This window comes from Dermacentor variabilis, chromosome 4 (genome assembly GCF_050947875.1).
Source record: "Dermacentor variabilis isolate Ectoservices chromosome 4, ASM5094787v1, whole genome shotgun sequence".
Classification (NCBI taxonomy): Eukaryota; Metazoa; Arthropoda; class Arachnida; order Ixodida; family Ixodidae; genus Dermacentor; species Dermacentor variabilis.
The window spans coordinates 15072741-15090125 of NC_134571.1; the positions used below are offsets into that span (position 1 = coordinate 15072741).

At 46.3% G+C, this 17385-nt stretch overlaps 1 protein-coding gene across 2 annotated transcripts in view; it reads left to right on the forward strand.

Annotated features, from left to right (window-relative positions):
* Positions 1 to 17385, forward strand: part of LOC142578706 (dnaJ homolog l(2)tid, mitochondrial) — a 45882-nt gene that overhangs the window by 9927 nt on the left and 18570 nt on the right. For both annotated transcript variants that reach the window (XM_075688204.1, XM_075688203.1), the window contains exons 5-7: positions 504 to 656; positions 5053 to 5200; positions 16668 to 16732. In XM_075688204.1, the coding sequence (XP_075544319.1) occupies positions 504 to 656; positions 5053 to 5200; positions 16668 to 16732 (366 nt within the window). The remainder of the gene's footprint in view (positions 1 to 503; positions 657 to 5052; positions 5201 to 16667; positions 16733 to 17385) is intronic.

Below are 17385 nucleotides of genomic sequence, written 5' to 3' on the forward strand. Positions count from 1 at the left end.
GTCAGGTGCTAAGTGACATGCTGCACATGCTGAATATTCATTTGTTGTTTTATTCAAATTTCATCGCATCCGTGGCTGTGTAACGGTTCCATGGGCCACAATGCCGTCTTCTTATTTCCATGTTTACAATTGTGCGCTCTGTTGGGCATATATTGCTGAAAATGGCAATAGGATATAATGAAAGAACAAATATATTCATGTAATTTTGGCTCCCCATTCAACTTTGCTTATAATGAGGTTCGAGTGTATGAAAGGAAGTTGAAGGAGGTAAGCTCCATTACTGCAGTATGAAAACTGCATGTTAGTATGCTGTTTGCTGATGTTCTGTCCCAGTTTCCGCTATATTGCCTTTGGTGGCCTCTGAAATACATGCACAGATGCCACCCATCACAGAGTCTGATTGGCATGCACAGTGACCCCAATTATTAGCAGGCACGAGAGCTGCACAATAATGCAGTAATTGGCACATCCGCATCTACTTACTGCTGAGCTTCTAATAACAGGTAATCCTCAACTTGACCTTCCAACAAGCTGCCCGAGGGGTTAACAAGGATGTGACAGTCAACGTGGTTGACACGTGCCGTCGTTGCCAAGGCACTCGCAGTGAACCTGGTACCAAGCTGATCCGGTGCCCATTCTGCAATGGCAGTGGCATGGTGAGTTGGCTTACACTTACAGGGGTGTCGGTATGGAATTTACTGTTGTTCATTTATTTGGAACAACTGTACAGCTACCCGCTGCGATTGCTCAATGGCTATGGCATTGCGGTGCTGAGCATGAGATTGCGTGTTTGACACTTGGTTGGCATGGCTGCATTTTGATAGAGGCATGAGGCAACAACATTCATCTACTGTGGTCTGGGTGCACATTGATGAACTCCAGCTGGTCAAAATTAATCCGAAGCCCTCTACTGCGACCTGCAATTCAGAAATTGCATGAACCGAAATTCTGTTTCACCACCCAGACCAATTGACGCCTGAAATTTGTGACGCCTGTAGCATTAAGCAAGACCAAGGTGTTTTAGTCGGCCCTTAATAGCTCTCCACGAAAAAGAAATTTCTTTTTTATATCACGCAAATCGGTGATGGTTGAGCGATTCACAGCATTTCTTGTTTTGCCACTCTTTCCCTTTTTCTCTTGCATATTTATTTCGTTTTAATTGATCTTTCCACGATCCCTTGTCATGGTGTTTTGATGCCTTGCAGGCACGTGCACTGTTGAATTGTATGTAACTTTTTCACTCAATTAGCCAGTTGATATTCAACACTTGTGTTGCGTCTGCGCATTTATTCGTTTTCAGTGCACTGTTGTTATTAGCTATGTACATCTTGTATATGTGCAGTTTTGAGATGTTAAGCCTCATAATTTAATAATGTTTCGCTGCAAGGCTGCTTTATTTGAGGGTTGTCAGTTTTTCAAGCACTTCTGAAGTAGTCTAACATGTTATCTAGCCCTGCTCTGTAGCGTAGGTTCGTATTCAAGAAGTCTTTGTGAATTCTGGATTACAAGTGTAAGAATTGTACTGCAGTCAGTTCAGGCTTGCTTACAAATTTGGCCATACCTCAGTCATCGTATTTGAACACTCTATGAAATGCAAAGCTGTGAATTGATCTGGTATTGAGAGATCTGCTCTGCAGACCTTTCTGCAACTTAGAAACAACTGTATATATTGTTTCAGCCATATTTAGTAGCTCCCAGTCCTGCTCTTTTCAGCTTATTTCTGTTATTTTCGCAGGTGATTTTCACAGCCCAGCATTAGGCATGGCAAGAAATCATTCGCAGCGAAATGTGCCACATCAGAAGTCACCGGTCGTGTATTTCCAAACTGATGGCATCACTTCTCTTATGCTCGCACATAGAGGATGTGGGAAACCAAACATAATAGAAGTGATTACACCACTTCAGAAGTACTGGCAACTGAAAGCAACACACCAGACTGCTAGAATCTTTGTGATGACTCCCTTGGTGATGCAGGCAAAGCATTGCAGCAAATACTAAATGTTCTCTTCCCTCTGATTTTGGTCAGTTCAGCCCAGAACAAAAGTGAACACTAATCTGTAGGAGTGTGCAAATACCAAATAGTAGATTTCGAATTGAATATCGAATCAAATCAAGCAAAACAAAATCGATTATTAGGAAATTTCTCACAAAATTTAATGCATGTCGCTACTGTAAGGAATAGCTACCCTTGCTCGCATGCTCTGGGGTTGCCCCCTGGCGCCGGGGGCCAGGACCATCAAGGAAGAATGGGACTGAGCTCTACGCAGCTCGTACCTTGAAGCACAGCTCTGGGCTGTCCATGGGGCCCGCGACGCGGCAGAGGGGCATGGCCTCTCTGTCCCAACGTGGGAGCGGCCCGCTGCGCACTAATCGCATGCACCGACGGACCTCAAGAAAGTTATTCATCCATCCATAACAAAATTTAATGCTTATGAATTTTGAGCAAGAAAACACGGTGCCGCACATTCTCGGTGGTCTCCTAGCTTTGCATAACAAGAATGTAGCAAGCTCAGTAACTTAGGTATAGAGAAATCAAGATATAGAGTACAAACTACTCTCGTTAAAGGGAACACCAAATTAGTATGCCAGCACTGAATACAGCTCAGTCTTATTATATGAAGGTCTGGAATATATATTTTTTATCAATATCTGTTTCGAGTTTCTGTTTTTAACCCTTTGAGAGTCAATGACATAAATATACGCCGCCGCGAACAAGTCCAAATATGGTCAATGCCATATATTTACGGCGTCATCTGTATGTTTAAAAGTCGCACCAATTTCCTAACTTTTTATTTTCTGTCATGTGCTGCCACTATGTGGGGATACAGGGAATTTTTTTCGTGTGCATCCCTCTCTGTTTTCAATGCATGGTTTGTTTTAGCACTAGTTTGCTCCCGCGCGTCTGTCAGTTGGTCAGCGTTGTCAGTTGGTCAGGCAGTTTGTCAGCGTTCCGTGTGTTACATGGCTGCTGCGAATAGATCTGCGTTGGTTTGGCACCATTCCGTAACTTTAGTCGCAGACACCCAATGAAGCAGTGCCGATTAGGCCTAATGGCCTAGGCAGTGTGGCCGTGATGAAAGTTCGTTGCTGGTCGATGTGGTAACAGGCTGCAATCCGTTGCAGAATGCTTGCCTAGTATGTTTGAACGGGTGGCTCACCAGTGATCAGTCCCGAGATCACGCGTGCCGGTTGAATTGACGGCTGTTGAAGCGGTGTGACGTCCATCGCCTTGTACCGACAGAGGTAGTCCCAGCTGACGCGGCACCATTCTGTGAATTACGATGTTTGGGCGCTGTATATGCGATCCTGTATCAGGCCGACATCAGGTAGCGCTTGCCGCAGCTCACTCAGTGCTCCTTTTGTGCCGAAAACGAAGTGAAATGCTCGCTTGGGTGGTACCGAGCATGAGGGACTCCAAATCGAATATGTCGAATATTCGAAAAACCGAACAGTAGATATTTGATTCACGAATTGAATTATTAAAACATTCACTATGTGATTTTATACGGTGATATTCGAGTATTTGCACACCCCTACTAATATGTCGATCCAGCTCAACATTAAGGCACAGCTCAGCATTGAGGTCACTCTCAATTACTGTTCCAGAGAGCTGCTTAGCTAGCTAGTAGAAATCGAGCCTTAAAAAAAATTGCCTGCTTTATTCAGAGGACTGCACTCTGGCTTGCAGCCTCCGAAGGTGCTCATAGCAGTGAGCACCTCCAGTGCCCAATTGCTCTGGCAGCTGGGTTTAGCTTAGGTATGTTTCAATAAGATATGTAGCGCTGTAGCTTTGATATTGTTACGTGTGGAAAGACACAGATTAAAGAGGCTATATACTCGAATTCCTTTCTGACGACGGCCTGAATCGGCGCAATCGTGGTTGCTGGTGGATCGGGAGGCGTCGCGGAGAAAGCTGGCAAACAGGCGGCCTCGAGCTCGCGGGGAACAATACGAGTTACATCGTCACAGGGGGTGGTTTGACGTGGTCGACCCTCACATGTCGACATAGCGGCAGTGTGGGGAGCCGCGTGATGTGATGTGTGATACGACGGCTCTTAGCTTGTTCAAGGCGACGGCATTCTTTGATGATGGCGTCGATAGTCGAGACGTGGCCGAAAACAAGCAAATTGAAAGCATCGTCGGCGATGCCTTTTAGCACATGCGACACTTTATCTGCTTCAGACATAGTATCGTCAGCTTTGCGGCAGAGAGCCAAGACGTCGAGGATGTATGAAACGTACGGCTCTGTAGATGTCTGAACACGAGACGCAAGAGCCTTTCTCGCGGCAGCCTTGCACCCAATGGGGTCGCCGAACAGTTCTCTGAGCTTTTCTTTGAAACTGTCCCAGCTGTTTATCTCGTCATCATGCGTTTGGTGCCACACGCGTGGGGTGCCGCCGAGATAAAAGATGACATTGGCAAGCATGATCGTTGGGTCCCACCTGTTATTAGCACTGGCGTATTCGTAGAGCTTGATCCATTCGTCAACGTCCTCTCCCTCCATGCCAGAGAACACACCAGGGTCGCGATGTTGGGCAACCATGATAATTGGAGCAGTCGGACAAGCCGAAGCCGTTGCAGAGGCGGTCTCGTCACCGGGAGGCATGGTGACAAGCTCGATGTACCGACCACTCCGGAGTTCCGTGGTGAGGACGGGGATTGCCGACCTCCACCAGAATGTTACGTGTGGAAAGACACAGATCAAAGAGGCTATATACAGGACAGGTTATTTACACTGGAGCCAGATCGCCAGTCCCACACTCGCTCGCGCCAAAGGCACAGACCCACTTCGTCGTCGTTCTCGCAGCGGCTCGTCCCTTCAGCATCGCTCAATGATATCGCAATAATATCTAGCACACTCCACATGTTTGCAATCTGAGTCAGGCTGCAGTAGGGACCAGTCAAACGTACCTCTAATGTTGGTCCCTATTGTCCCTTCGACATTGTTTTGCCCTGTAGAGAGCATTGATTACCCAACAGAATTCATTGAGATGAAGGTGGACACCCCTTTACTGCTTTCATGAAACTTTCCCGTTCTGTCTGCCCTCACAGGAAACGATCAGCACAGGTCCCTTCGTGATGCGGAGCACATGTCGGCACTGCCACGGCACTCGCATGCATGTCCAGTCACCCTGCCAAGAATGCCATGCCAAGGGCACCACTGTACAGCGTAAAACGGTCACGGTCCCCGTGCCCGCAGGTGAGACCTCTCGTATATTGTGTGAACACTTTTTTTCTAATTGAAGTAAGCAGTGGTCCATGTGACACTGCTGTTACTATTGCTGTGGAATAGCAGCAGCAGAAAACGTCACCACTGTAATGATTAAAAATTTTAATCCGCCCAGCAGTGGCACGAGGCTGCAAAGGAAACCCATACAGGTTCCTTAGAAGGAATGCTTTGCAGTTAAAGATCGATTAGTCTTGGGGCAGTATTCTCAACTGATCGCTTTTGTGAGATTCAGCATGATGTTAATAAACAATGGAGACGACGTAAGCCCGGGGGAAATTTACTGTGTCCTTATTCAAATGTAAAAATAGTAAAGAAAAAAGGGTATGCAATGCAATGCTCTTCCATTAGACCACTTTTACAAAATGTTTCACTGTGCCATTGCTGCCCCATATCAAGCTGGTAGCAGCAGTCTGTAACGGACTGAAGGGCAATTTACAGTTTTTTACAGTATAATCTCGATATAAAGAACTTCAGTATGCCATATAACTATCTAATTTTTCATAACTTCTTGTCCATAGCAGACAATGTATTTTGAACCTCAGTATAACAAAGTGTGTTTATACACGATTTCAATGTAACGAAAGTTTACTGCCGCTGCGAAGTACCATATTTACTCGATTCTAACATGCCCTCAATTGTAACGCGCACCCATTTTCCGTGACCAAAAAAAAGGAGCAAAAAAAACCGCCCTCAAATGTAACGCACACCCGTTTGCCGTGACCTAAAAAAAACGAAAGCTGCTTTACAGTACCGTGCACCTCATTTTTTCATACAAAAATACAACTTTCTCTTACTTGGAAAAACAAAAACAAAAGTCTTACTCCCAATGCGCTTAAGTTGCGATAAATAAAAAAAGTCGCAGTTTTACCCGAAAGGCGAAGCATCGATTATGATAGCAAATTAGTAGACAGCTATACGAAAGTAAAGATAGTACTTTTATTGGCCGTATAAACTTTTAAACATTCGCTTACTAACTAAATTAACAAGTGTGGTGTCACGCACGCACTAGCAAACATTAACACATCTCACTCAATTACCGCGAAAAGTTCTTAAATGCTGGAGTGAGGAAGTGCGGTAGCAGGAGCGAGGCAATTGACCTTTGTGCAACCTCTTGCTTCGTTCGCGTTGAAGTGATGAGAACACAGCACGGTGCGCCTAGATGCGTAGACTCTTGTCTCCGTCGCAGATCGCCTTCAAGATAGGGGCTGCGCCATAAGAGCAGCCGCTGGTGTAGAACGCCTCTCCTGTTTGCGCCAGTCCCGCACGCAAGTTTCGGGAACCCACGAACGCCTGTGATGTGGACCGATTTTTGTCCGTCTCCACACACATGATCGCTTTCCTTTTAATTGCGGCATCTTGATGAACTCGCCATGTCTTTGCAGTCGGCACTTTCATGCTGATAGAGCAAACATAGAAAACAGGAAGACAGACGATGCACTAACCTAAGTCAAAGGAAGAACTGCCTAAGCACACGTATTACAGCACATGGCAAAAGCTACGGCAGCTAGGCTCGAAGCGCGTACAAGGTGGCCATTTTGAAATGCCGATGGCGATGTGGTAGCGCAGATTTAGGGTCGTACTCTATTGTAACGCGAACGAAATTTTTGGACCCGTTTTATCAGGAAAAAAGTGCGCATTAGATTCGAGTAAGTACGGTAGTACAGTCGACTCCCGATAATTCGAAGCCGCTTAATTGGAATTTTTGGTTAATTAGAAGTGAAGTGCTGGTCCCGTCAGTTTTGCATGTAATCCTATAGAAGAAATCGCTCGATAATTCGAAGTCCTCATCCAGTAATATTGTTTAATTGGAAGTTAATATTCAGCCGGGATCCTCGAGGTGACCGTCATTCTTTGGTAGAATGTGCAATTTTTCAAGTGTTGCAACAGTTCCGTGCTCCGCATTGGTGTCATCGCCACCGCAGCCGCCCGCAACGCCATCCTTCTTGGAGCGGCGCGATTATTCATTGCTACGGCTGCCGTGGCCTCCGCGATCAACTCTGGCGGGAGGCGAAGCGGCTCCCGCCGGAGGCCACGCGCGGCTGCCGCGCGTGGCCGGAGCTGATCGCGGAGGCCACGCGGGTGCCATAGGTGCACGCAGCGCTGCATACTGGCAGTGGCGAGATTGTGCGAGATTAGTCTTGCAGCGTGCGCAGCGTATGTCGAGGCGTGTGTTGGTCGAGCGCCTTTGTGCGGGAAGCTCGTAGGCTAGGTTGTTCCACGAGTGATTCGGATTTGACTGTACCTAGTCGCGCAGTTTATAGCCATGGCAAACCGTGGCTCTTATCGCACGCTCGACCTGGCAACGAAAGCCGAGGTTTTGAAGGAAGTTGAGAAGGGAGGTGCCGCCAAACAAGACATAGCGCGGAAGTACGGGATCAAGCCGAACACGCTCTCTAACTACATCAAGAACAAGCGCACAATAATGGATGCATTTGAGAACGACAAGTTCAAGACTTCTCGGAAGCGAATGCGCACCGGCGCTTACCCAGAGTTGGAGAAGGCTCTGCTGGTTTGGATTAGGGAGGCCAGGAGCAACAAACTTCCTCTCAGCGGAGACATCGTTGCGATGAAAGCCCGAACGCTTGCAGCAATGTTGGGGATCGATGACTTCATTTCGTCAGATGGATGGCTGATGCGCTTTAAAGATCGTCATGACCTGGTTTTCAAGAGCGTCCGTTAACCAGGAAACATGCGCCACGTAGAAGGACGGAAAGCTGCGTGAATATCTCGCCGAATACAGACCGGAAGACATCTTCAATGCAGATGAGACTGCACTCTTCTATCGGCTTCTACCAGAGAAGACCCTGACATTCAAGGACGACGACTGTGCTGGGGGCAAACGCAGCAAGGAGAGAGTGTCGGTGCTGATCGCGGCAAACATGACTGGCATGGAACGATGTCGGTTACTTGTGATCGGGAAAGCCGCGAAGCCGAGATGTTTTAAAGGCGTGAAGACGCTGCCTGTGGACTATGAGGCGAACAAAAAAGCGTGGATGATGGCCGAAATCTTCAAGAGCTGGATAAGCAAATTGGACCGCAAGTTTGCTGCTTCGAACCGCAAGGTGTTGTTCCTTGTCGATCACTGCAGTGCTCACGTGAATGTGCCAGCCTTGATTGCAATACCCCTCGCATTTTTGCCTGCAAACACAACGGCTGTTTTGCAGCCAGTGGACCAAGGCATCATCAAGAATGTTAAAGTCCTGTACAGGCGGCACCTCCTCGAGCGCATGGTTTTGTGTATGGATAGCTCCACAAAGTACGAGGTGAGCCTGCTTAGTGGCATCCACATGTTGGCGCGAGCATGGGATCGTGTGAAGCAAGAAACAATCGCAAACTGCTTCAGGGCTTGCGGTTTTGTGGCAGCTTCTTTGGAGGATGCCTCTGAAATCTCAGCGGAGGAAGCGTGAACAAGCGAGCTTGACGGCACTGATTTTGGTGATGCTCTCGGGGACGTCAATTTTGAAGATTACGTCGCCGTAGACAAGGCGGTCGAAACGTGCGGTGCGCTGACGGATAGCGAAATTGTAGAGATTATTCGGCCCCAGGAAGCGACCCAGGAAAGCGACAATGACGTTGAAGGCGAGCCGCAACCTAAGGCTGCCGATGTAGCTGTGGGCCTTGCTCTTGCGGAGCGCTTCTTTGCCGCTGAAGGTAACGCGGAAGAAGTGTTCCGCCACATCTACAGCCTGCAGAACTTGCTTTCAGCAGCGCGATTCGGCAAGAAGAAGCAAAGCAAGATGACCGACTATTTTTCTTAGAGAAAATACTCGATAATAAAGTGCTGTTTTTTGTATTTTGTGCTTAATTGGAAGTTCGTTTAATTCGAAGTTTTTTGCGGTCCCCGTGAACTTCGTATTAACGGGAGTCGACTGTACTGAGACAATGAATAGAAACTTCTGGAACGCAGATGGCCAGATGGTTGAATTACATGTAGCTGCTTGCGAACGCACCTCTCAAATTGCCCCTGATCAAGAGCTGCCGCCCAAAGTGGAGCAGTGCTATGTTCCATACAAAGTCCAAGTGCAATAAGGTCCTATTGCGACCCACACGCTGCATACTTTACATGCAAGTGAAAGCATGTGAGGCTAAGCCGAGAAGGATAGTGGGTTGACGAGTGTCGTGTTTTCATGTGAGCATGGGGAAAGGGGCCAGTGCAGTAACGGGGTAACATGGGGTAACGTGATAAAGCGTTTGTGCAAGAGTGGGGGGTGCAGGCAGGTTGGTGCGGCTCCATTTCTAGTGGCCGTGGCTTCACAGGGCTGAGCCCATACACCATCCATACAGCCTGTTTTGGCGGTGATCTGCAGCATGTGCAAAGACTGGCCAAGCTGAGATAGCATGGCATCGTGCACTGTCTTAGTGCTGGAGGTTGGGTAATCTCGAGTTGAAGACACATTCAAGCAAGAGGCAGACGAAACATTAGTTCCTGCATCGTCCCACTGCAGGCAGTGCTCTCTCAGTGGACACGAAAGTGTGGCTGGCCTCACTTCGTACCGCCGATGTAAAGATATTGTCGACATGGCATGAAATTGTATCTTTTGTTCCTGACCCTCAAATTCAACAGAATGATTATTTTTTTCTCATTCAAGTCTGCTTTTTCTGATTCCTGTTACAGTCAAACCCTCTTATAACGATACCGGTTTTAACATTAAAAAGCTGCTACACTGTCAACTTCTGTACATTTTCTATCGGGAAATAAACTGCTCACTACAGTGTCCCCATGCCGCATTATCAGTTATAACAATGAAGTCTGGCTGCTGGGTATCCGTGCTGAAAGGTAATTGATTCTAAAATCGTTGAAAAAGAAAAGTAATATGCGAGCCGTGGCACCATCGCCTGCCACCCCAACTGCCGCCACGTGCTTCTCTCCATGAACGTCTCCAGTCACCTTTCTACTCCTCCGAACACGAATGGGCTGCACCCATAGCTCTGCGCCGTGCCACCTTCTGAAACATGAATGGACCGTGCTAACTGCGCTGACAATGCTGCCTGTGCTGCTCACAGATTGCTTACTTAGCCCTCACAGTTGGTTCTTTACTTATTGGCCGTCATTCTGCGCAATTCTGCTAATGGAGTAAGTCGCTTGTGCTTGTCTGTGGTAGTTGCATCGAAGTCGTTCCTTGCCACATTGTTTCTGAGCCTTGTTTGACTTGGCGCCGAAACGGAAGATGGCTGATCCACCTGCTGATCATCAGCAGTGTACAACATTGCCGGTGAAAAGAAAGTGCACTGCTATAGATTTGGAAACGAAGTGCTAACTGATGAGGCAGTTGTCACGAGCGTGCTTGCATCAGATAGCGACAGTGACGGCCATGACGGCAGCACTGACGTGGGTGGACAGGCTGCCTCAACGTTGTCGCCGCGGGAGGTCCTGTAGATGATTCAGTCTTTCGTGGGCTTGTTTTCGTGATGGACCTTCCGCTTCACTATGTGGAGCACCCGGATGCCTTGATGAGGGACCTTCCACTTCACTACACGGAGTATCCGGATGCCTTGGAGAAGGATGTTGGTCATAGAGCCTTTCAAAATAGGTGCCGATAGCCGCTAAATTTCTCACAAAGGCTCAATATACCAAGCGTGGTATTAATGTTAGCTCACTTTTGTGAGATATTGTGCGACTCTGCACCCGACACGTCGGGTGTCTATGGGCAACAGCGATACTTGCAGGGAACCAAGCAAATGCTGTTGCACATAGGCCCTACATGTCCAAAGCCTAGCACTGTCAAATATGAAAGTGCTCGTATCCAAAATAAAAGTAATCGACCAGGAATACCGCCCCAGGGCTGCATTTTTGTAGCCATGCCTTTCACTCAATTGTATGCCACTCTTTCATCCACTGTTCTCAACTGGCTTTGTTACTTAAGAAAATGCCAAAGACATGCCAAACATTCAGCACAGCTGCAATAGCTTTCAGAGCATGTGGCATTGCGTAGCATGCGGGAAATAAGCAAGTTGACGACACTCCGTGCTCATGTGAGCATGCATGTTGCGGAGGTCATGTGTACCTTCTCGTGCTTATCATGCTTTGTCAGGGGTCAGAGTGACACTCCACCCACAATATCAATGAGATTGCAATCGACAGTGAATAGTGGATGATAAAAGTGGTATAGAATGAAGTGGAATTTGCTGCAGATTTGCTTCCATATCACTTTTTTGCAGTATCGCAACTGCGCACAAAGTATGGAAGCCTTTGGATAATGACTTTTTCATGACATATTCACCGTGGAGATATTGAGATATCCGGAATACGGCACAAAAGCATTTCAAGATAAGAGGTGAATATTACATGGAGTTCACAAAGAGCCAGGAAGAAATTTCGACTTAAATGTTATTTTGAGATGTCAGAGTTCGAGTTAACGGTGGTTTTCTAGATTTGACTTTTACTAGAAAAGTAGAAGTTTGCAATTTCATAAAAATTGAGAAGGCTTTGGTACAGCAGAAGTTTCAGTGGTGTTAAGAACGGCCCGCTGAGGTGCAAGTTTTGCCAGCCAGGTGCGACAGCGGCGTCGACTTTTCCTGGAAAGCCAAACGGCGTCACTAAGTCTACTGTGTACCAAAGACAATACGTCGCGTCCGCCACTCTGCGTCGCGGGATTGCCGAGATGAGTTCGATGAACCAGGCTTTGTGACGGAACACGCCACCGCCAACCCGGTCTACTGTGAACAAGGGAGTCCCCGAGGGAACGTAGTTCGAGGCCCCTTCCCACGCACCGTTCCTGACGTCAGCCCCGTGTTCTGGAAGACCGTCTGACCTCGTTTGGGGACCATGAACTTGTGCGGAAGTGTGTGTGTGTAAGCCCTCGAGCAAAGAAGCGGCTCATCTACGGTGCCTGGTCAAACGTTTCCCTCACCTAGGGATCGAGGGAGGAGCGAGTGTTTATAAACCGCTGTTGTGCGGCTGCTCAGTGTACTTTCTCTTGCAGTCATGCTAGACTGATGAACTGCAACGTCCTTATGTAGATACTGTAAATAAACCCATATTCCTCGTTTTCGATGAGAAGCAGTCTTTCCCTTCAACAACGTCCTCAGCGTGGATAAGTTGGACGACGCCATGGGCCAGCTACCATCTAATTCATGCCTAAATCCAATCTTGACAACTGGTTACAAACGGTGAGATTGACCTCCCAATCCTCACAGTGGCAGTTAAAAGCTTTTGGAAAAGAGATCTAGTGATATTATCTCACTGGGCCTGTAGACACATGCAGGCCCAAGGCTTGAACAGATGAGCAATCTCTTTTCATACTGGGCGTGGCCGGGTGTTTTGACTTATGGGAGCAAATCCATTGCTTATTGTTTGTGCATGAAGTCGCTACTCAAGTCATGCCATGTGCAGCAGACACACAAATCTATGCCCTTGGGTGGAATACGTCTGGCCCTGGTTTTACTATTGGTGGATATTATTTTTGATTCATCGGCGGTGCCATCTTGGGCTCTTACACCAACAATTTCTAAATTTGGGAGCAAGTGAGATGAAAAGAACAAGTTTAATGAAGCAACAAATGAACTCATGCAACCATATCCATGCATACGAATTGGTTGTACTGCTCATTTGGTTGTTACAGATAGAAAACAGCAACGCCTACAAACCCCGATGGCACCTCTCAAGTGCTTTCGTAAAGTAGTCTATACTGTCGACTTCCATAAAATAGACCCTGACAGGACCGACAAAATTGTGTTATCCAGTGGGTTGAATTAAACAATACACAGTAAAAATGTCGAAACACACCACTGATTCATTTGGTAGTATTTGCCTGATCTTAACACGCCCCCGAATTAAACGTGCGTGCGCTTTCTATGTGTCCGAAGCAGAAAACAATTGTAAAGAGAACATTAAACCTCATAAACAAACTATAAATCTAAGGCACACACAATTTCTTAGCAAGAAAAGAGGGGCAAGGGCCTAATATGTGTTGCATAGTGGCAGCCAGTTTCCTATATTCAGCTTCGTTGCAATATACCTGTGTTACGTGCTAAAGCATATGAATGCCGTGAACGCAGTTTCTAGCCCAATTTCTCTGGAAAAAATAAAAGAAAAAAGTCTCGCTTTATAATTGGGTAAATACTGTAATCAGACATTGTGAGCTACTGTTATTGCTTTAAAAATTTTTCTAACTAGGACAAAGTGAAAATAGGCATTTTCAATGGGAGATAACGTGCGTTCAATACACTTCCAGTAAAGGGGTCATTATTGGGGGCACCATAAGGGTCAGGTGCATGCATGTAGACTGGTGAAGTTTGAATTATCCAGCAAAGTCCAATTTCAGGATCGAAATAACTTAAGTTTGGCCTCATGGGCGCCGCCAGGAACCTTCGGTTGGTATCAAATTAAATGAAAAATCGAATTAACTGGAGTCAAATTAACAAAAGTCTACTGTATATTTACAACACATGCCACTAACTTGCAATTTACGCAAGCCTAATGCAACGTACAGTTAAACCTCGATATAACGAAGTAGGTAAAATCGGCAATTTGCGTCGTTATGTAAAAAATATGTTGTGTTGGAATTCGACCTTTTATGCAGATAAGTACAGTTGCCGATCAACTTTTCTTACACGGAAAGGGGCCACAGAATTTTTCGAATTACCGGGCAATCGAAAAAAGCAAATTTGAATGAGAAAACAATTAATTTTGATGAATTTGGGAATCGGCGACGAATGATAGTTTCATGCCACTTCGACGATATATTCACACGGGTGGTACGAATTAAGTGAAGCCAGCAATGCTTTCGTGTGCACTCCACCCCATGGCTGATGGCATTGCCCGTACTGGGACGACGCTATCATGAAAAGTGCTGGCAGCAGGGAGTGACTGATTCGTCTGCCTCTTGCTACAACAGGTCACCGAAACTTGATATTACGCAACCTCCAATACTAAACGCGTAGGAAGACAACCTACATGATGCCACACCATCTCAGCGTGCCCACTCTTTGCTCAACCGCAGATTATCTCTAAAGTTGGTGTGTGGCTGTGTATGCGCTCAGCCGCACTTACAGCCATGCGCAGCCAAGGCCAAGACATGTGCCAGAAATCGCGACTCCCGCCAGCTTACCCCCCCACCTTTCCCTTCCCACCCCTCGCGTGCGCTTGATCATATACCACGAGTTCGCTCCTCTCCCCCTCTTTCCCTTCGTTCGCGCAGGAAGGCGGCACTCCTGAAGCTGCCATATTTCTTGTCTCAGCCTTGCACACTTTCAGTCGCACCTATAGCATTAAGTGTGCGGGGCGCGATAGGATCTAATCGCACTTGGACTTTATGGGGAACATGATGTGGCTCCACTTTGGCGGTCGCACTTGTTGCATGGCACACAATTTAAAGGGACACTAAAGGTTAATATTAAGTCAATGTGGACTGTTGAAATACCATCCCAGAAACCTCGAAACGCTTGTTTCATGCGAAGAAGAGACTTATTTTAAGAGAAAATGCGTTCTGAAGCGTCCGCGTACCTCTAGCGCAGTTCAAATCGCCTGCTGTCCGATCGAGGAGTGATGACGTCGTGGTCTCACAGTGACGTTGCGCCGTCGGTGAGTAAAACAGTGCCCGCAAACGGCGCTACGGCTTTTCTACGCAAAACGCCAACACCAGGCCAGAAACAGAGCCAAGACAGAGCCGACAGCAGCGCGAAAGCGGAACTATTGTGGCTAGCGGAAGAGAAAGCGCGCGACGATAAGCTGGTTCTTTACTTTATGACGCTAACTTTGACGCTTGTTGCAATGAATGACCCTGACAACGACACATTGGCTCGCGATGCTGGGCTCGACTTCAGCGATTTAAGCACTGATGAACGTGACCTGCTGCTGAGGGCTCGCACTGCTGGCGTCGTTGCGTACTACTATGACGGCAACTGTATGTCATGGCTGTATATATCCGCACATTTGTAGCTTTTCCTTTGTGAAAAGCAAATGCCACACTCACCGCCTCGTCTTCAACCTGCAGTTGTTCTTGCGCTTCAGAGAATGCAGGCAAGACCAACGGAACAGCGCTACGGGAAAGCATTGCTTTGAAAGGCACTCCACACGACTTCAGTAAGTCGGCATTGAACTCGTAATCCTCTGGACGAAAGTAGAGCAAGCACACTGCAATTTTTCAGCTCTTTGGCAACGCACTGCGGCAGAGGTACGGCACGTAACCACTTCGAACGGAGTGGCTCACTCGTTGGCACATAGTGATAAGTAACGTTGGATTCGCTGCTGCAACTGCCCTTGGCCAAGATCTGCACACCGTTCGCGCATCCCACGAGATCACATGGACGCGACATTCTTGCTGCTTGTTCCAAATTCAAGTTTCGCGAGCCAGCAGAACCAGCGCAGCACGACGCGATAACGAAACAACTGAAATTCTAAAGCACGCGCGGCGCAGAGTTGAGCGAAAACGAAACCTTTCGACCAGCCATGCTAAAGGGTAACATCAAAATGTTATTTTTTCTTAGAATCAAACAGAAGTAGACAAGTAGCATTTTCTTCCGCCTTATAACCTAATGGAATGGTCTTTTTAATATGAGTAGTTGAGTACTAGTGACATAAATTATGATGAGGAGTGCTTTCGTCTTGGGCTAGTACCGGAATGTCGCTGGGGGGTCTCAAATTGTGTCATGCGTTTACCTCAATTTCTCGATTACTAAAGCTCTGTTCGCGATTATATTGACGCCTTAGAAGTTCTAGAGCATTGCTTTATCACTTTAACTTGACTTTACAGTAACCTTTAGTGTTCCTTTAAGAGGCGCGTTTGTTTGCAAGCAGCCGCCTGTAATTCAATCATTTGACCATCTGCATCCATGGAAGTTTCCATTTATTGTATCGGCATTCCTTTACGGCGGAAGCGAAATTTAGGTATATTGAAATCGCATACAAACGCACTTCATTATATTGAGGTTCTAAATACCTAGTGTTCTATGAGAAGAGGTTATGAAAAGTTAAATACTTTGTTTTATCGAGAATTTCGTTATATTAAGTTCGTTATGTCAAGATTTAACTGTAATACCAGGAATGGTTGGTATGATGATGTGTGAAGTGAGATATTAGTTTCCTTGAGACTGTGGGCTCTTGGTTTTAATTAAGGATCAGAATTATGTGAATGAATTCCAGTTATGCACAGTTATTTTACACCATTGTGATGAATGTTCAGAGGAGCATTTACAGTCAGCCACGAAAGTTAGGTGATACGAATTCCACTACAAAAGTGAATTTCGGCTCTTTAAGGCATGTCACTTCCGATTTAATGGATCACTATGTTGGCCGCAAAATGCACTACAGTTCGAAACTTCAAATCTGAAGCTATGTAGCTAGGCTTCGCGAGAATTAAGTTTTTTCGCAAATCCTATCTCTCATAAACTTTTGTGACTGACTCTACGTTGAAGGCATTTCATTTGTTTCTTCATGGTTTTGCTGCGAGGTGTTTTATCATGCCACAGCTTGCATCCATTGTCTCTCTTCTTTCAGGTGTCGAAGATGGGCAGACAGTGCGCATGCAAGTGGGCAAGAAAGAGCTCTTTGTCACGTTCAAGGTTAGCTTGTTTATTCTATCTGGGACAGCGTTTTTCCGTTTGGGGTGCATCAGCAAGTGATAAGCCTTTCTGAAAAGTGCTTTTTCCTTTCCCGTAAATTATATTCCTTAGTAGCAGGGTTACACAAGCCCCTATGCAAAGTGTCTTTATTATTTTCATTGAAATGGAAGGAAAAGGGTAGTTTTCTTACAGTATGGATGATTGCTCCTTTTCACAATAGTAATGATCAAAAGATGAGGAACAGCAGACCTAGCTTAGTTTTCAGTGCAGGATTCTTTTTATGGCACAAATGTTAAAAAGAATCCTGCACTTTGTTATGCATCTTTGTTATGTTATTATTGTGGAAATTTTCTGTTGCACTCTAGTCTCTGTGACTTCTGGACTTGCATAACTACGGTTGATTGGATTGCATGTTGCCAGGTCACACAAGCTGTTAGTGTTGCTGAACCGTGTTTGGGAATTGTGTTTTATTCGCGGTTTTAGGCTTTCTTGCAGTTTTTTGTGTTCTTTCAAACGGCTGTCCGCAAGAAACCATCCTCTTTACTGATTCTCACACTTTGTTACTGCTTCTCATGCTTTGAATAAATTAAAATGAGTAACACGCGGTTACGGAATGCAAAATTTGTTTGTAAAGTCGATGAATTCGAGATGAA